The sequence below is a fragment of the Papaver somniferum genome, unplaced genomic scaffold (genome assembly GCF_003573695.1).
Source record: "Papaver somniferum cultivar HN1 unplaced genomic scaffold, ASM357369v1 unplaced-scaffold_132, whole genome shotgun sequence".
In the NCBI taxonomy this organism is placed as follows: Eukaryota; Viridiplantae; Streptophyta; class Magnoliopsida; order Ranunculales; family Papaveraceae; genus Papaver; species Papaver somniferum.
In genome coordinates this window covers 10,204,340-10,224,837 of record NW_020622381.1, presented here as the reverse complement: position 1 = coordinate 10,224,837, position 20,498 = coordinate 10,204,340, and the positions used below count along the sequence as shown (strand labels likewise).

Genomic DNA, 20,498 nt, shown 5'->3' with positions numbered 1-20,498 from the left:
CAAAGCGACAATCACTACTACGATCATTATATGTATGATACTCAATATAGTTGGAATAATCACATTTTTAATTGCATTGATAGTTATCTTCGTTCTGAAATTTCAGACAGCGACAGTTACGTGTATAGTTACATTTGTAATGAAAGTGTAAATAGTAGTGACAACGAGAGTTCCAGTATACGAATTAGCACAAATAGAAGTGATTTCAATATGAGAAGAAGATATAATGATCTCGATATAAATAAAAAATACAGACATTTGTGGGTTCAATGCGAAAGTTGTTATGGGTTAAATTATAAGAAATTTTGTAAGTCAAAACTCAATGTTGCGGATATCATTTGAAAATGAGCAGTCAGATAGAATCGAGCTTTCAGTTGATCCGCGCACTTGGGATCCTATGAATGAAGACATGGTTTCTATGGACCCCATTGAATTTCATTTAGAAGAGGAACCTTATAAAGATCATATAGATTCTTATTAAAGAAAAACAGGGTTAACCGAGGCTATTCAAACAAGCATAGGTCAACTAAATGGTATTCCCATAGCTATTGGGCTTATGTATTTTCAGTTCATGGGGGGCAGTATGGGATCTGTGTAGGCGAGAAAATTACCCTTTTGATCGAGCATGCGACTCGTAAAGATCTACCTCTTATTATAGTTTGTGCTTCGGGAGGAGCGCACATGCAAGAAGGAAGTTTGAGCTTGATGCAAATGGCTAAAATATCTTCCGCTTCATATAATTATCAATCAAATAAAAAGTTATTCTATGTATCAATTACATCTCCTACAACCGGTGGGGTGACTGCAAGTTTTGGTATGTTGGGAGATATCATTATTGCCGAGCTTAATGCCTACATTGCATTTGCGGGTAAAAGAGTAATTGAACAAACATTGAATAAGACAGTACCTGATGGTTCCCGGACGGCTGAGTATTTATTCCACAAGGGCTTATTGGACTCAATCGTACCACGTAATCCTTTAAAAAGTGTTCTGGGTGAGTTATTTCAGCTTCACGGTTTCTTTCCCTTAAATCAAAATTCAATCAAGTAGAGCATTAAATTCAGTTATTTTATTTGCGGCAAAGAAGTTTTTTAGTTATTGGTAAAGAAAAAAAGAAGTGTTCGTTTATATTACTGGCATAAGATCTATTTATATTATAAGAAGAATCAGAAGTTTCGGATACTTTTTATTTTTTCCTCCAGATATGTATTTTATACCTATAATTGGTGCTATATTACTGATTAGTAATCAGGAAGTTTCGATCAACATGATAAAAGAATACATTCTTCTTTTGTTTTAGCAAAATTTTATGAAGAAAAAGAATTTCATCTTATCCTCTTACGTATTATAGATATAGAAAAATTCAAATATATAAAATAATAGAATAGAAATCGTGCATATTTCAATATTTCCCGTGAGAACTCATATTTAGTTCTACATTCCTTGCACTTATTATTCTATACTTATAATAAATAGATATACTTATCATAAGATATCTTTATAACAAGTACAAATTTTAAATCGAGGTATCCATTCTATGACGACTTTTGATTTACCCTCTATTTTTGTGCCTTTAGTGGGGCCTAATTTTCCAGGCAATTGCAATGGCTTTTTTATTTCTTCGTGTTCAAAAAAATAAGATTGTCTAGATTCCTATGAAGCAGACGGGGTTTCTCTCTCTTTTGGGGTTTCTCTACGGTTTCTCTCGCTTTTGGCCGATTGATCTTCCAATATGTAAATGAAAGAATAAATAGTAGTATAGTAAATGAAAGAAGATGAATGTTATTTTAGACATTTGGTATTGAATCAAAAATACCTAATAACCAATTTTTTGGTATTGAATCAAGTGAAACCCCTTTATTAGAATGTGACGCCCTAATAATAGGCTTTAATCCTTGATTTGGGCTGGTGGGGCGCTGTAAGATTGGTCGCAAATACCAAGCATTTATGCAAGAAATAGATAACTCCCGCCAATTTAAGACAAAAACGAATAGCTAATTCTGTGCACGTAGGAGAACATGATTTGTTACAACTATGATGGCTCGCAACTGAGATGTCCACTGGGTTTTCAGATCAGCAGTAAAATCTTCAGTTGCCATGTCGAAACAAAAAAATACATACTGAAAGTGAATGTATCCTTATGCATACTGACAGCGAAAGTATTTTAATTATGTCTTCACTTGATCTTGTTTCGATTTGCAGTCCCATTAATCGTGCATGAATTCAACATATACAAATTCAAGATACTAATTAACATCCATTTAAGCGAAGCAACATATAATCTAGAAACCAGTTAACATCCCTTCAAATGAAGCAGTATAAAATGTAAAGCAGCATATAATGTGAGTACCAAAGCATTATGCTTGATACCTAATTAACATCCCCTAAGGCACTGCACTATAGCAATAGTACACCCGTCGACAATGCCATAAGCTGCTAAGGTACGATCATCTTCGAGCTGCTTACCGGCATAGATTAGTCATTAGTGACCGGTTGTCAAGCCGTCAAAAATAATTCACTTACTCAACTACAATAATGTAGAAAGTGGTAGGAAAGAGTTTGTATCCACAGAGAGGCAATTGTTGTTATGCAAATTTTAGTTTCTTAGGTAATCAAGGGGGATTTTGTTTAAACAAATAAAATAAAATAGAATAAAGCAAAGTAAATAAGTGGAAATATCAATAAGGAGAGGATATTAGTCATGGGATAGTATCATTCACAAGCATGTATTTTTCATCATTGAATAGAATTGATAATTTAATCTCTTATTTTATTAAAAGTCCTAGAATACCTTGATCGCAAGAATATCCCGCTAATTCCCTAATTTCATCACAACCACATTAAAAAGACGCTTATGTAAATTCTTTTCAAAAAGCAACCCAAAGTGTAAAAGCACAATTGAATTTAACTCCCTAAAAGCTTTAAGATTTGTGGAATAAGACTCATCAAGGCAAACAAACGTGTAAAAGCACTAATTCGTTTTAACCAAGGTTATGATTCATATGTGGGTAGTAGGATATATCACTACAAGCACCACTCACAATTATGCTACCAAAAATCAGGGACAAACAACTTTTTCGTATTGAAAACCCTAATATAGCTATAGAGTTGAAAGCAAATCGGATTGATTCCGGACTCAACCAATAAAACAATCAAATCATATATGATTATAAACCATGAATCATAAACAATAAAATCGAGACAAAACTAATTCATTGAATCAAATCACATGCATTGAGAAATCAACTTTTATCCCATAACCAATTGTGTATTTAGTTACTCATAATAGAGGAGTTCATAATCAATAAAATAATTAAGAAGAAGAAAATAAAGCAAACCCTAGAAGTAGTTCTCTCCAAAGCTCCAAGAAGAATAATAATAAACGTGATAATCCAAATAGTTGTAGGAGTCTTCTTTTATATCCCTTTGCCTTCCAAAATTAGGCTCAATCTTCAAAGTCCATTAGATGAAAATCCGCGTGGTCCAAAAGTTATAAAAACTCGTGTAGAAACTTTGTCAATTCGGGCCCGGAAAGTCGCCGGAAATTGGCCGGCAAAGTCTGCCCGGTCACCGGTCAAACGGGTCAACTCGGTCAGTCAACTGAGTCAACTCGGCCAGTCAACTCAGTCAAGGTCAGAATCAAACCGGATCAGGGGAGTCAGCTCGTCTAGTCAGCTTCTTACTCAGCTGGATGGCTGAGTTAGCTGGGCTGAATTCACCAGGCCAGAACTGTCAGGCCTGAGCTGTCAGAACTGATGTACAACCATGATGGCAGGCTATCTTGTCAGGCCATCTGTGCTGTCAAACCATCTGTGTTGCACAATCATTGTGCTTCTGTTCCAGCCATGATGGCTGTGCTTTCCTGCACATACAATTCTCACTTAATCACCAGCTTCCAGTTCATCTTTCCTAGCTGCAGTTTCATAACCATCTCCATATCTTCATTGCAACATCAATTGCAATTGAAATAACCCATTTACAGATTCATAGCACTCACCACAACTCAGTCTTGTCTCAGCTTCAGTTGCAACATCACTGTAACCCTATTTCAGCTCTAGCCTCAGTGTAGCATCAACACAAAACTGCACCTGCAACTGCACACTCAGTCCACCATTCACAATGCAACTCAATTCTTCCCCAGATTCATCTCAAGTTCCAGTTCAGGCTCTTCATCTGTAGTAACAACATCTCAGCCTTGCAATCTTCCATTCTAGCCATATTTGCCAACTGACCAACACCTGCAATGAGTAGCAGCATCAGCATCTCACCTACACTTTGTTCAGCACTGACCAGCTCAGGACATAACTCAAAGTCACTGCACCATGACCATTGCATTCTCTATAGCTCATTGCCTCCATAACCAAACACAGTTGCAACTTCAGTAACTCAACACCTTAGCAGAAACACCAACAGCAACTCACCCTGTAACAGCAACAGCATCAGCAGCATCTGCATTTGCAACCATTGCAGCAACACTAGTTCACCATTAGTTGCAGCTCAACTTAAATCCAATTCATCTACTGCACCACCATCTGTAGTAGCTCATATTGCTGGTACCTGCAATACCAAGTTCGGCTCCAGAAACTTGAGCCATCCCAGCACATACCAACTGCAGCCTAAAATTCTCCATCTGCTCCTTCTCAGCTGCTGAGCACTAACCACCAATTCAAGCCTTCTCACTCTGCTCTTCGCCAACAGCACCACCACCTGCAGTTCAAACCAGTAGCTGCACCACTTCAACCTCAGCAACCCTAATCAACACCTCCTGAACCATTTCCTCCACCAACAACAGTTCTAATTCGATCTGAAATTTCGTTCTTCTCTGCAACAACATACCCCGTGTCTTCTCAATCTGAACCACTTTCCATTCTTCAAACACCACAGAACCCTAACTCACCTTCTCAATCAAAACCAATTCATACCCAAAGTCGACCACCATCTTCACTGTCAATCACCACCAGGAGAACCCTAACCTGTCATACATCTAAGTCTGCAATCAACAGCAACTTCAATTCATCTGTTGTTGTTGAATCTTCAGAATGAGAAAAACCCATCTGCAATTTATCTTCTCATTTGAACTCAGAGAGCAACAGCAAAACCCTAAGTTTCTTCAACTCGATTTCTTCCCGATTCACCAACATCTCATCAATACTATTCTGCAATTTGATTACACCTTTCTTCTTGCTGATTCAACACGACAGCATCACCAATTTCTTCTCAATCTCACTGAGTTTCTCTGATTTTCCCTAATGGAGATGCTTTCTCTCGGGTTCATACAGGGAGGAGGAGAAATAAATGATGAGAAATGATTTTCTCTAACTTCTAGGGCTGTGTAAGAAATGTTGTGGATATAGCCACCCCAGCACCTGAGATAAGGGTTACCCATATGGCTACCCTATATATCCACCCATGTAACATAGATAAGGGGTACAACCTCAAATAGTTTGGCCTGTCAGTTATGGGAAACTGACAGTTCATTCTTCCCCTTCTTCGCCGCATAACCTTGGCTAGCTCCAGCCACCACTCGCCTGCGAATTGACGATTCTGCCCTTATGCTCCAAAAGAGTGCTTTATTCCTTCTTTTGCTCCGAATGACTCCCAAGTACCTAAATACTCACAAGCAAACATAAGATACATAATTTACAAGAAAAATAGCAAAGAAAGCATAAATACTAGATATAAAATTAGGTGTTTTAGACAAGCATTATGCTTGATACCTAATTAACATCCCCTAAGGCACTGCACTATAGCGATAGTACACCCGTCGACAATGCCATAAGCTGCTAAGGTACGATCATCTTCGAGCTGCTTACCGGCATAGATTAGTCTTTGATCCTTGGCTGCAGTGCCTTCTGTTTTGCGAATCCTTTCCTTCAGGCTCCCAACAGTTTCAGTTCTCTCAACATCTAAAGTTTTTACCAGACCACAAAGTGACTTGATAAATATCCGCATCTGTATGTATTTGTAACAATTAGAAAACAAGCACAAATTAAGCCAAAACCAAATATTAAATAATCAAGATCACAACTAAAACTACAAAAGCATGAATAAGACAATTACTAATGTACGAACTGTAACTGTCTATAAGTCTAACAAGAATATTATAAGTATGCCATTTCGTTTCAAAAACGTGATGCCAAAATATGTGTCATCAGCGGAATTTACAGACATGTAACCACTAGATAAAAATATTTTATGCATACGACTTGGGAACTTACAGCCTATTATCACTTTTTAAAAGGACTCTTGGTACTCTTTTTTCTTTTGGACAGGCAAGAAGGGTGAAGAAGGTCCCAACCAAATAACTGAAATCTCAAACAGATCTATCCACAAACATAGCGGACTTCAAATCTTGCGCGGAAGAACTAAGTCCATTTTGAGCTATTCTGTAGGATGATAACATGCTAGGAGATCAGCAGCACAATCAGTTTCATGGTAAAAATGCTCAATAAATTAGATGGACTTCTTAATGTTTGGTCAACTTTCGTTAGAACAGTTCATAAAGAAGAAAAGGAGGTAGCAGTAAGTTGTCTCTCTCTTCCTATATGTTTGGTCCTATGATAGGAGACACCAATTACAGGGTTACGGTGTGACACCGCCAGACTAAAATAATCAATCTCTACTCTATTATTAGGAGTTTAGGACGCCATATCACTCGAACTTTCACCAACTGCACTGGGTTCAGTGCTTTAAACGTATTCACCATAGATGCACCTGGTATGGTTCCTTTTCCAGTTCCTTATCGAGTTACTCTTTTAATCTTAAGGTGCCTCTGCCCAGTGTCAGTGTCACCAAGTCACCAAATTGACTACAACAACATTTGAAGTATATGTGCAGAAAATGACATACTGGACAGTGGACACCTAATTTGCTTGTGGGGTAGAATATGTGACGGCTAAAATATCAAATACTAACTATCCAAGTCATTTTTACCTGTGAGCTATTCGTAGAAGAAGTCCTTCCAACACCGTCACCAACTTTTACTGATCTGACCGGTTCGTCTCGGTCCCTCACGCTTGGTTTATTGGGCTGCCTAAATTCAAAGAGTCAATTACAAAATATACTCTGTTTAGACAATCAGGACATTATTTAGAGGACCACTAATTTAAAGTAACATCACCTCGCGGGAATGGGATTCGGCACTGGAGCTTGGAAACTGTTTTGTGCATGGTTCAAAGAACCATCAACATGTATACGAGCACTTGGCTTGACAGAACTGCAACCACAGAAGACGAATTTTACAAACATACTGATAAATAAATGAAAGCTGTCATTATTTCTGATAGACTTACATTTCTACTCCGGTTGAAGGCGACTGAATAGCATTGGAGTTTCTAGCAGATCGGCTACACCTGAAGTTCAAAAGTATTAGAACATAATGACAAAAAATCTCATGCAAGCAATGGTGCCAGTTGTTAAACCTATACTATGAGAAATCTTACCTCTGCATGTTTGGGTATGTGCCAGTGCCATCTTCAACCACATTCTCCTCGACATAGAAAGGGTGTAGCATAAGACCAGGTTGGAGCATGAACTTTAGCGACTCGTAAGGAGTAATATCAAGAAGCTTGGATATCTCCGAAGAAAAGAAAATGTGGTATTTCATTGTAATAGGAACTGCTTCAGGTATGCCAAAAATGTCTCGAACAGTGCAAAGAAACACCTCCACCTTTGTATTTGGATCTACATCGATGAACTTCACTATACCACCAACATAACGTGGGTTGTTTCCATCTTGATTGACAGTTTTACCATTATACCATACTGCAGCTTTAATCGTTTCTTCCCCCATCTATATAATCCATAAAATTTAGTAACAAGTTCCACAGATTTATGAGGGATTGGCAAGCAACAACATGGTTAGAAAGCAGATTTAAAAGCCATATGTGTAAAAAGTCAGAGTAGATTGAACAGTTCCATAAGCATAACAGTAAGCATGTGCACATTTGCTGCAAATGCAATCCTGATCATTTTTAAGCGATTTACCAAACAAGTACCAAGTAAAAAAGGGTCAACCAAAAGATAACAGATATAAGTAGACACCCAAATCACAGAGCTAAGACTTCTCCTAGAAAAGTGTTTTAATCAAAAATAAACCTATTGTGGAACTGTTACCATGGTATATGCAATTCAATCTTTAAAAGACAAAAGCAACACTAAGTCTTCCTATAAAACAACTATTCACTTGGATCCTGCATCTTTATAACTGTTCTGAATGGTCAGTGCAAAAACATACCGCCTATAATTCACTAGTAAAGCTTTTATTGGCAGATACTTAAATTTATGTCCATCGTTTTTGTATTCAATTTTAAGTACTGCCAAAACATTTTTTAACCCATTACACACCTAAACATATTTTATAGCTCACACAAACTCACCTAGTAGTAATTAACAATAAGTTAAATAACCATCTAACTAGTGAAGAATCCGAGGAATGAGTCTTAAGAAAAAAGGAATTGTATGTTTCAAAAAACAAAAAAACAAAAAAAAATAGTCTTATTAAATAAGAGACACCTGCTCGAACATATGCTTCCTCAAATATAAGTTACTGACTGTTCAAGGTTCTTTCTTAAGAAACTGTAATTTATGCAGGTAACGAAAGACTAGTCTGTTGAGGCTTATTTCACAAAGCAGATATAGTTAGATTCGACAACAACCATATGATGCGCCTATATACATCAATGTATAGGATAGCACCAAACAAAACCCATCTTAATATGTCTTATTATCATCACCGTCTACGGGACACTTAGGAGTTAACTCAGCATCAAAATTCAAAAATATCTTATATCGAATTATAGGTGATATGAAGTGTAGGTAATACTCCTAAATTTCATATTTGGAAACCCTCCATTTGAGATTAATTCGGGAAATAAATACAATTTTTCTCACTATTCATGCACATATTTGTACGACAAATGTTAATCTGCCGTTGTGACAAGACTTTATTATTTTCCTTTTAACAGGTAAACTCTAGCAATTGAACCTGAGACCTTCACTTTAGATATATATAAACCACCAGTCCATATATTCCATAACTTGAAAAACTCCTAACTAGTAGTCAATATGATCAGCCAAACCTCCATAAAAAATACATGCAATTTCTAAAGCAACAGTATCACTACACAACTTTGACTCACACTTTACATTTGTAATCAAATTTATTAAAACGTAATTGTATCACTCCTCAATTTCAACCTTTTCATGTGTCTAGGAACCTTTGAGATCCTCGGTATAATTAGTGCTGTTTATGTTAGGAGGTCCTCAACAACCCTAAGCTAGAAGCAAAGTAACATTTACAGAGTAAACCCACACTAAATGATGAAATAATCCAGTAAAAAGTAGGAAAACAAACCATAAAGAAAGAAAATGGGTATGATAATCGCTAATTTAAAGAACAAAAGAAGACCACATGAAGCCTTTTGCATGTCATACTGATAGAGAGGAAGTCGGACTTAACCAAAAACAAAAAAGATGATAGAGAGGAAGAATACTACTTTTATCAATTAGCTTACCTGTTAGCCTCAAGCTCACGGTCTCCGACTCCGTAAACCTAGAATTTTCTCAGCCAATGCAGTAGGGAAATGAAAGGAAATTAAAAGCAAGACGGAGAAGATGAAAAGTTTTTTTCTTTCTTTTTCTTTTTCTTTTTCTTTTTCTTTTTTGTTTTTATCAGACAGCTGGGGTTAAAGGGAAAATGAAAAGTATTCGCTTCTTAAAATATTTAATTAAAGTAGAAATTTACATTTAGTTCCAAAGTTGTTGGGCTTTAAACATTCTAGTCCTGTACTTTCAGGTCTAGTACTAGGAGGTCCAAATTTACCAAATCCTGAACGAGTCGGTCCAAATCCTAACGGTTCAGTCCAAATCTAATTTTGATGACGACTAAAATAATCCTCCTATCAAACCCAGTCTAATATTCTTCCCAGATATGTTTTTGCTACTTTTCATCCATCGTGCAAACCTCGTCTTTCTTCCTCTTTTAGATCTGCTGAAGATGGTGATAGTGATTTCCAGTTATAGTGGATGCTTAACAAGTGGTGGTGGTTTCGAAAATATGTTTTTCAGAAAACATTTTTAGATCTAAGATTTTTAGGTGAGAAAAGAGGGAATTTCGAATCATTTTCATAATTTTGTTCTTGCGGATTTTCATTTTATTCTCATATCTTTTGTTCATCTTCTTCAATATTGTTGTTGCTTCATCATATTTTAACTTTTGAGGTTTGATTTTTTCTTTCGTTGGAGGATTATTTGATCGATTCATTTGTTTCAATTGAAGCTTTTGAATCTGTAACGGATTGATTTAATGATCATTACTTCATAAAAAAAAATTCATTGTGATAATAGGGTGAGGTAATTCGTTTGATTGTCGCTTTGATTTTTCATTTGTGGTTCTTTAATTTTGATTGTAAGATTTATTTTAAGAATAAATGTTGATTTTTTTTGTACCTGATTCATATCTTAGAATTATCATCCGTGTGAGATGTTTGCTAATCAGGTGTGTTTTCTTTAATAACACACTGAAATTCATCAGTGGAGATGAATTGATAGAGTATTTAACCTTTAGTTTATATAGCATGTGTATATTATTGTACACTTTTAATTTTGATTCTATGCTGAATTCAGAGTAGGTGGAGTTTATTGATGGAGCCAACAACAGTCAGTATCATTGTCGCCGTAAGTTTGATCTACTGAACTATTTTAGGTTGTCGATCTTGATAAATCTGCCATTTAGTTTTGTTTTTTATTTTTTTATTTTAATCTTAATTCAAAGAATCCATAGAATTGAGCACACAGTAAAAAAAATTCTATCATAGTAGTGGGTAGTGTAAAGATTCATTTTCACCCAAAATCTTTAATACACTCATTCATATGAAGCTTTACTAGGTTTGCGATTGTGGCGCTTTGATCGTTAAAGAGGGAAATGAAAGTATACTCTTTAGTTTGGTATTGATTGCTAGGAATCCGGCCTAGAAAAAAGAAAAAACGATATGCCAGATCAAGGGAAATGTTTGACCAAAAAAATATTAAACAGTCACTCTTGGTAAACTATGGAAAAGTACTCTAACACGGTAGTAGACCTTTCAGCCGAGCTAGTGTCATCTTGCAGGCCATAAACATTAAACAGTCACTCTTGACTTGTAGTCTTGCACTCCAACTAATTGATTAATCATTTTTTATATTTAAAGTTTTAGATCGTTTGAGAACCAACTGAAATTTGACATGCAATTTGTGTGCATGTTATTAGGGATTATTAGGGACAGACTGATGTATGTTAATTTCCTATTTTTTGAAGTTTAGCCACCTGGTCTGAAAACATGAGTTGACACGTAGTAGTTTTCCTTTGTGTTGATTACAAAAACATTGAAATATCTTAAATTAGTCCACCGACTTTCTGTTCCGATATTAAGCATAACAGTCAAAATGTTCTTTGCAGATCATTTCTAACTTTGATCATTTCTTCCATGAGCCTGCTCAGAAGTTACCTGCTGACGTTGCACCTCCACCGGATGCCAAGTAAGGATTTTGATCTCTAATTTTTCGAATATTTTGTTTCTTATAAGAATACATGGACTTCTGTTTTCTACTTTGGTTCAAGGGAATATTTTTCTGACGAAATATGTTTTGCTAAGTTATGTAGGATACCAAAGAAAGCCAAGATGTGAGACACTATTGTGTTGAACATCTTAGGTTTATTTCAGTTTGTGCTCATTTCTCTCCATATCAATAAGATTTTTTTTATTTTTTATTTTTGCTTGAATTTGTATATGAGAATTTAGACTTTTTGTCTTTTCATTTTTCCTGACATGGTTTGGTTTTGTTTTCTTAATTTGTTTTCCAAGGTTTGCCACTAATGTATATTACTTCTTAGAACACTTCAAATTATCTTAATTAGGTATGTGGAGCTAGTAGGCAAGTGAAAGGAAATGAGAAAACAATCGGAATGTTGGCTAGATATTTTGTCATGTACATTTTTTATGGATTGGATCATTGGAATGCCATTTTGAATTTTGGGTTTTATGTAATTGATTGGAACTAGGACGGAAAGGATGATATAGAGTTTTTTGCGGTTCTTTTCTTTTACTGCCATGGAAAATGTAGATTACAATTTACAATAAAACAAGTGTGCGGTAGTAAATTTATTTGTGCACCAGTTTACAATAGAATAAGTTTACTTCATTATACGAGGTGTAGTTAGTTGTACACCATTTTTACGTAGTGTACTCTTTAGTGCGCCAGTTTTATCATACTGGTTGTAAGTTGTGCACTTTGTTTCTGCATTGATTATGTACCAAAAACTATAAAACTAATATTTGCATTCTGACTTGTCTACTACAGTGACCTTATGACATTCAAGGGGGTTGTTATGGATTTTTTTCTTTTGGATATTTTTAGTCGAATTGGTTGGTATTATCATGAGGAGTCAGAAGTCTGACTCTTTTACATGGAGAGTCTAAACTGGTGCACCAGTCTATTTCCTATGAGAAGTAGCATGTTTGTGGGTAAGAATGTTTTATTTCATCCATATTTTGTAGGTGTGTACATACTTGTGCACCAGTGTATTTTCCATGAAAAAAGTAAGTCCAAATGTGGGTATGAATGAGCGATTTCATGCATGTTTTATAGGCGTGTACAAAGTGGTACACGTGAAAATAATGGCTCCACAAGATTATACTTGGTATCATCATTATATAGACTTGTCATGCTTTTGATCAGATAATCCTATTCTAATATGTTTCCACTTTTGTTTGACAGCAAACGTGCAAAAGAATTGGTGAGCTTCCACGTCTAACCTGACTTGAATATTTTACCACACTGACAAAGAGAGGTATGTTTTGTAATTCTAATATGCTGGTCTCCTTGGTCCGATCTTAGTTCAGTCTTACATAATGCTCAGAAGAATGATAATGTGTAAGCCTAGTGATCTTCGAAATGCAATAAAGGATGCTTTATTCTAGCAGTGGATGGTCTGTAGAGTTGCATTTAGCTTGACAGTCTCTCTTAGCAATTAGGTTACCATCCTTCTATGGGTGTACATATTGGTGCACCTGTATTGCAAGTGTACATATTAGTGAACCTGGAGTACAAGTGTACATCTTGGAATGTTGTTCGGATCACTGATATACCCTAATGAGAAAAGTGGGCCAACTGACATAATCTGGAGGAAATACATGTTGACATAAGCTAGGTTTAGCTGTTTAGACTCACTAGATCATAATGTAAAAGAGATTGATTGGGTTGAGCATGTGGATGGCAACCAAATAGCCGGATTTGTTACCAAAGGGAAGCGTATAATTTGTTAATTGAAAACAGTTGACTTAGCTAATGCAATATCCTAGACAAAGTTCCATGTTATTTAATAAGCCATCATCATGAAACCAACTTTATACTTTTGTCTGTCTAATATAATTGTTATCTCAATAACATATATGCATGTTTTGGGTATAAATTATGGATTTTTGTAAGTGTATACCTAGTTGTACATCATTGTGCTCTCTCATTATTTTATGGTCTTTTTTTGTTATGTATGTTGGATTTGTTGGGTTTTTGTAGGTGTGTACATAGTTGTACACCATGTACAATCTCAATAACATATATGATTTATTTTGTCGGTATGGATGTTCATTTTTTAGATATTTTTATAGGTGTACATAGTTGTACACCACTGTATTATCTAACAATATATGCATATCTTGTGGGTACATATGATGGATTTTCGTAAGCATGTACATAGCTGTACACAATTAAGCTCTCTTGTGATCATATGGCCTTTTATGTAAGTATATATGTTGGATTTTTGTAGGTGTGTACACCATTATAAAATCTCAATAATATATATGACATGTGTTGGGCGTATGGATGTTGGATTACTTGGATTTTTAGGTGTGTACATAGTTGTACGCCATTGTGCTATCTCAATAATATATGTTCCGTTTTGTGGGTATGGATGTTAGATTTTTGCAATGTGCTCTATCAATAATATAAAAAAACTAATTCTTAATGAAATCCTAAGTTGTTGTTTTTCGATGTTATGAGTCGTTTTTAATAACATGCTTGCTATTGTTTAGGTACTTTTCGAGGGTGCTCAAGAAAGTGGAGAAGAACAATGGGAAGGTTTTGTAGATGGAAGATTTTCTGGATTTTCTAATTTTAATAGCGCTATGTGTTTACGTACTTGTTATGTGTTAGATTTTAATAGCATGCTTGTTAGTGGTGTTTAGGTGGACGATTCAAGTTGTATGTTGTGTACAAACTGGTGCTCCTTGTCTTGTCTTTGGATTTTCTGGACTTTTGTAGAGGTATATATGTTTTGTATACAACTAGTGTAAAGTAAGTTATAAAAAATGAAAATTATATACTCATATGGGTACTCTTTTTCTAGCTCTCAGAAAGAACTTTCCGAATATATAAAGTTTGTGAATTTTGGACAAACAGTTCGAAATATAAATCGTTTTTAAATTTTCTTTATATTATTTAAAATTGCTGACATCATCATGAGTCACCTTGGACTGAATAGTAAATTTTTGGACTAAATTGTAAAGGAGGAAGGTTGTATGTGTATTTTCCTTATTTTAAAGGACTTTTGGACTAAAATTGTACCTAGTTAATTTGGGATGGACTAATCTGTACTTTTTGATGCTTTTTTGGACTAAACCGTTTTTTTACCTTAATTAAATTGCTTCAGACTTCGGAGTGTGTAAAGTGTAACTTTATAGCAACGAGTCATTGACACACATGGACTCCGGTCAATTTCACACATACAGACTTGTTTAAGGGAGCTTGTATTCCAAAACTTGCTTTTGGCAATAATTTTTTTTTTATCGACAATAGGTTTTGGCAATAGTTATAATACCGTCAACGTCAACATTAGAAGAATTCCATTATCGAAATGAAATTCGAGTTGGATTGCTAATCCAATTTGTATCCATATTTATCTATACAATAATGTGTTTTCTTTCTTTCTTTCTTTCTTTTTTTTTTTTTTTTGCTAAATCATTAAATTTTATTACTCAAATTATCAACAAATTACAAAAGAGGAATACAAGTTCAAAACAAAAACAGAACTGAAGTTATAAGACTATCTAAATTTGATACTTTCAAAATCTGAAGTACTCATTTACCTCATTTTCCATCCTTCCAAGGAATTGAGGTTTTTCCTCATAGTATGTAATTTCACATATGTTGAGAGCAACACCTGTTTTAGCCATTTTGTCACCAGAAAAATTAACTTCTTTGTATGAATGTCTAAAACTGATGCTAGAAATCCTCTGTTTTATTTTTATCCACCTTTGGATGACAATCCAAGGAATTTTATTACTCATAAAAGCAATTAGCACAACTTTTGAATCTAGACAGAAGCATACTTCATAAAATTTCTTCTTAACAACTCACCAGCTATAATCAAACCCATCACCTCTGCCAAGTAATTAGTAGTTACCCCCAAACCTTCTGATGCAGCACCAATGCAATCACCACCACTATCTCTGGCTACAAACCCCAATCCTACTTTTCATGGGTTGCCTTTAGAAGCACCATCACAGCAGAGGAGCACTTGACTAATAACTGGCAGCTTGAAGAAAACTTGTTTAGCCTGAACTGTGTGGACTTTAATTCCTGAAATGCAAAGAATAGCAAAATTTGAAGATCATACATATTGCCTCCTATTTTTCCTTTCATTCTCACACTGCATTCCTTTGTGAATTTCAAAATTTTTTGTTTAAATCTCTCAACATCTGGTTTTCACCATCATATATAACCTTGTGTTCTTGTGGTACACAGTTCCACCATTGTATTAAAAGCACTGTTGAACCACACTTCCTTAATAGTTGTACTCTTCCCTTTGGCAATTTTCAAAACTTCTTCAAAATCAGATGGAATTGCACATTGGAATACTCTACTCAGCCAGTGCCAAATAGCCTCATTAAATTCACAGTGCCACAAAATATGATCCAAATTGTCTTGATTGTTACCACATAAATAGCGCTTTGATACTGTAGAGAAACTTTTTTTCTAACTGTTTCTTCAGTAGCACAAGCACCTCTTAGAATTTTCCACAAGTTAGCAGATGTATAAGGGTGAATACAAGGATGCCAAACCTGTTTAGCCCAAGGAACCACTGGATGCTTCTTCCTCACCATTGCTGCAACTTTTGACGCTTTGAAATTACCAGTTGGTTCATTTGCCCAGATTCTTCTATCTTGACCACCTCCAGTGACAGGAATTTCCTTTAAATCAAAAAATTCCAGCATGTTACTTTGAATATTCCACTCACTATTTCTGATTAATGCCTCAACCTTCATATCCATATTCTATAACACAAATGGATCATCATTATGTTTGTCAATTAAAGCATACTCCTTTACCCATTTATCCTTCCAAACTGATACTTTGCTTCCACCTCCAATTAACCATCTACTACCTTCCTTGATATCAGACATTACCCATTTCTCACCAGGCCAGATGGAAGACTGTTTGTAATATTTAATCCACTCTCCTTTCTTATCTTTATATTTTGCCATCATAAACAAAGTCCACTCTTCATCCAAATTTTCAATTTTCCAAAGTAGCTTCATCAATAGTGCTTTGGTCATCACCTCAATTCTTCTAAGGCCTAAACCACCTTCCTCAAAAAGAGCACTGACTTCATCCCACTTGACAGTGATAAGTTTCTTCATATTGGGATCACCTGACCACAAAAAAATTCTAATAATTCTTTCACAGAGTTGAATAACATATTTGGGCCATCTATATACTGACATATTGTATATAGGGATACTACATAAAACAAACTTCACCAAAGTCAATCTAGCAGAGAATGCTAACATCTTTCCTATCCATCCAGCTAGCTGTTTTTGCATTAATTCCATCATCCCCCGAACTTGATTTGTCTTCACTCTACCAGGTTTCAGAATAACCCCCAAATACTTATCAGGAAAAGAAAATAACTCCATTTGTAAGTAATTTACAATTCCATTTTTCCTTGACTCAGATGTACCACCAATAAAACATTTACTCTTGGCTCTATTAATCTCCTGCCCTGAGGCTTTCTGATATTTCACTAGTAAAGCCATTAAATTTTCAAGAGTCTTCTTATTACCACTAAAAAAGATGAATATGTCATCAGCAAACATTAAGTGAGTTGGATGACAACCTCCCATGTTCACCATTGGAATTATTTTTCTTCTCTGAACCAAATTAGATATTCCTCTACTTAACACCTCTTCAGCTAGCACAAATAGAATTGGTGATAGTGGATCACCCTGCCTTAGCCCTCTTCCAACTTCAAAAAAACCACATGGACCCCCATTAACAAGAACAAAAATTCTAGCAGATTCAAATATTTTTTTTAGCCATGTAATTATTTTCTTAGAGAAGCCAAATCTTCTTAAAACTTCAAATAAGAACACCCAACTTAAAGAATCATAAGCTTGAGTTATGTCTATTTTTAGACCTACATTACCTCCTCTTCTCTTGATATCCAGCTCATTTACAAGTTCTGAAGCCAGCACTATCTTTTCATGAATATTCCTTCCCTTAATGAATGCATCTTACTGAGTTGAAATCATTCTCTGTATCACATTATTGATTCTAGTTGTTATAACTCTTGTGATGATTTTGAAATTAAAGTTAGCCAACCCAATTGGTCTGAAATGTTCAGCTTTCTTTGCACCTTGAATTTTAGGGGGAAGGAATGAAAAGTTGGAATTTAACCCTTTTGGAATGAAGCAGTTCCTCCAACAGTACTGAATAGCATCAACCAACTCCAATCCCACCACCTCCCATGCAAATCTATTAGAAGTTGTCAGGGAAGCCATCTGGGCCTGGAGAACTATTTGGATCCATACTAAAAACTGCATTCTTAATTTCATCCAAAGTAGGAGTTTTATCTAAAACTTCATTATCTTCCTCAGTTAAAATTTTAGGTATATTTGTGAACAATTCTTCATCAAATTCCACCTGCTTTGCTTCAAATTTCTTCTTATAATGTGTCACTAATGTATCAGCAATCAAAATTTGATCAGTTATTATATTACCTTCATGGGTTTCCAACTCAGATATATTATTGTGAGCTTTCCTAATCTTCATAGTTGCATGAAAAAAAGTAGTATTGGTTCCTCCCTCCTTTACCCATTTATTTCTTGATTTAATCCACATCAATTCGTTATATTGTTGTGAAACTATCTCATGCTTCCCTCTTGCAACAACCAATTAATTAAGTATTTCCACACTCTCGGGATCAAAACCAGACTCAAGTGAAGCAGCTAAAACCTCCTCCTCAGTTTTCTTCACTTTAATTCTCAGATTACCAAATACTTCCCAATTCCACTTCTTAACTATATTTTTAAGTCTCTTCGGTTTGTTAAGAAAAATGAATGCAGGATTACCCTCGCAACTTTCCTTCCATGCTTCTGAATTAATTTGTAAAAATCAGGATGAGAAGTCCAAACTTGTTGGTACCTAAAAGGTATATTAGCTGGTTTAGGAGAGTTAACAACACCACCCGTTAATGCACCATGATCAGAAGTGCCTCTAACCCCAACTTTGTAACACCAACCTTCAAAACATTCCAACCACCCAGTATTAAAAAAATCTTTGTCCAAATCACAGAGAATTCTCTTTTTGCCCACTCTGTTATTACACCATGAAAATTTGATTTCAGATCTTGGAGCTTGTATTAAATTACATGATTCCAAACAATCCCGAAATTCCTGTATAGAAATTCTAAGTGGACTTCTTCCTCTCTTCTTTTCTTCAATTGATAATACCACATTAAAATCACCTATCACCAACCATGGCTTTTTTATTTCACTAACTTGTAGTAATTCATTCCATAATTCTCTTCTATCTATAGTCAAACAAGCAGCATGAATACATGTGACCAAAACTTCTCCAACTTGAACTGTAATGGATTGTTTTGTTGAAGACACCACTGAAAGAGTCGACAAGGAAGCATGCCAGAATAACCAAATGTTTCCTTTTCTAGTATCACTAGAATTATGAACTAACATATGACACATACCAGATAACTTCATATTTTTGATAATATTACTTGAAGGCCTTACCTTTGGTTCAGCAATCCAAAGTAAAGAATGATTAAAATGATGTACTAAACTTCTAATTTTATCCTGAGCTTGAGTTCTTCTCAAACCCCTGATATTTCCAGTAGAGAACTTTCATTGAGTGGAGGATTGTTGTGAAGGTAGAGAGCTCCCACCACCAGTATTTGCTTTAACTAAATTATTAGCTTGTTTTCTTGTTCTGACATTGGATACCCCTTTAATTATCTTACTTTTAACAGGTTTACTAATCACTTTAGAAAATTCTTGTTTCTCCACTACTTCAATTAGAGCATTAAACTTACTGGGAGAAGTAATATTCTTACCACCTTTATCACCTCCTTCCTGTAAACTGAGTTTTCTAGCTTTAGGTGCTTTGCCTGTGACTTCCTTCCAACCTTCCATAGACTTCTCACAAGAAGAAATATTGGATAATACTTGAGATGTAATCACTTCAGCAGGTTCAACTAAAGGAACAATTTCCACAACTGAATTTAAGGAAAGAATACTTGTACCAACATCCATAACCTTCTCAGTAGATAATACTGGAAACTCAAATGGAGAATTCATAGTACTAGTGAAACCATCATCATTTTTAGAATTAGAATGTGGACTAATTGGTGGAATCACAACATCCACAACTTCACCCTCAATCATTAAATTTTCAGTAATTTTGTTGTCAATATGCTTTGGAGTAAAACAGGCATCAAAACTAGTTGGATTCTTACCCTTTCTAGGAGTATATCTCCATTGTTATTGAGAAGTAGTTTGAGATTTATTGCTTTGCACTTGTTCCCTTCTCTTATTTCTGCATTCAGCTATCAAATGACCAACCACTTTACAATGCATAAAAAACTTAGGAAGACTTGAAGTTTTAATGACCTGATCAAACGTGCCATACTTTGATTCAACTACAACCTACTTTGATCAAACGTGCCATACTTTGATTCAACTACAACCTACTTTGATCAAACGTGCCATACTAGCATAATAACCGATTTCACGCTTCAAAGTAGTTTCATCCACTCTGATTGGTCTTCCTATTGCACTCCCTATTGCCATAAGTATATTCTCCCTCCAGTATTCAATACTCAGTCCTGGAAAAGCAAACCATACAAAAGCAGTAGATGTTTTTTGTAATTCTGGCTTAAAATTTTGTTCCCAGTATCTTAACCTTAATTGTTGTTCCTCAACCTCCTAGAGACCCTCATATATATACTTCATGTCATCACCATTATCCAGCTTAATAATGAAAAAACATTTTCCAATTGGGATAAATTGACATTCTCCTTTTATTCCATTGCTTTCTAAAATTTGTTTCAGCTATTGCCAGTTTGATTTTGACTAAATCTAAACTACCGATTAAATTGAATCTCCATTTGGTTAAACTTTCATCAATCTCCTCATCAGGGATGTAGATTGAGGTACCAAAATTACTTT

At 35.2% G+C, this 20,498-nt stretch overlaps 1 protein-coding gene and 1 long non-coding RNA gene across 3 annotated transcripts; one reads left to right on the top strand and one right to left on the bottom strand.

Moving 5' to 3' along the window:
* Positions 1-3,256: 3,256 nt before the first annotated feature.
* On the bottom strand, positions 3,257-9,653 carry LOC113333158. Of its 2 annotated transcripts, none has more exons than XM_026579665.1 (7): positions 9,516-9,653; positions 7,443-7,792; positions 7,293-7,352; positions 7,121-7,216; positions 6,934-7,033; positions 5,814-5,952; positions 3,257-5,606 (listed from the first exon to the last, which is right to left on the bottom strand). In XM_026579665.1, the coding sequence occupies exons 2-7, from the start codon at positions 7,790-7,792 to the stop codon at positions 5,551-5,553; spliced, it is 801 nt and encodes a 266-aa protein (XP_026435450.1). In that variant the 5' UTR covers positions 9,516-9,653; the 3' UTR covers positions 3,257-5,550. The 2 variants fall into 2 exon arrangements, with proteins under 2 accessions (XP_026435450.1, XP_026435449.1); XM_026579664.1 differs by having other exon boundaries at positions 5,473-5,606; positions 5,718-5,952.
* A 304-nt stretch (positions 9,654-9,957) lies between these two features.
* LOC113333041 lies at positions 9,958-14,148 on the top strand. Its single transcript, XR_003351765.1, has 5 exons — positions 9,958-10,096; positions 10,627-10,677; positions 11,438-11,517; positions 12,757-12,829; positions 14,070-14,148. It is a non-coding gene; the product is annotated as an uncharacterized LOC113333041 (long non-coding RNA).
* The last annotated feature ends 6,350 nt before the right edge of the window (positions 14,149-20,498 follow it).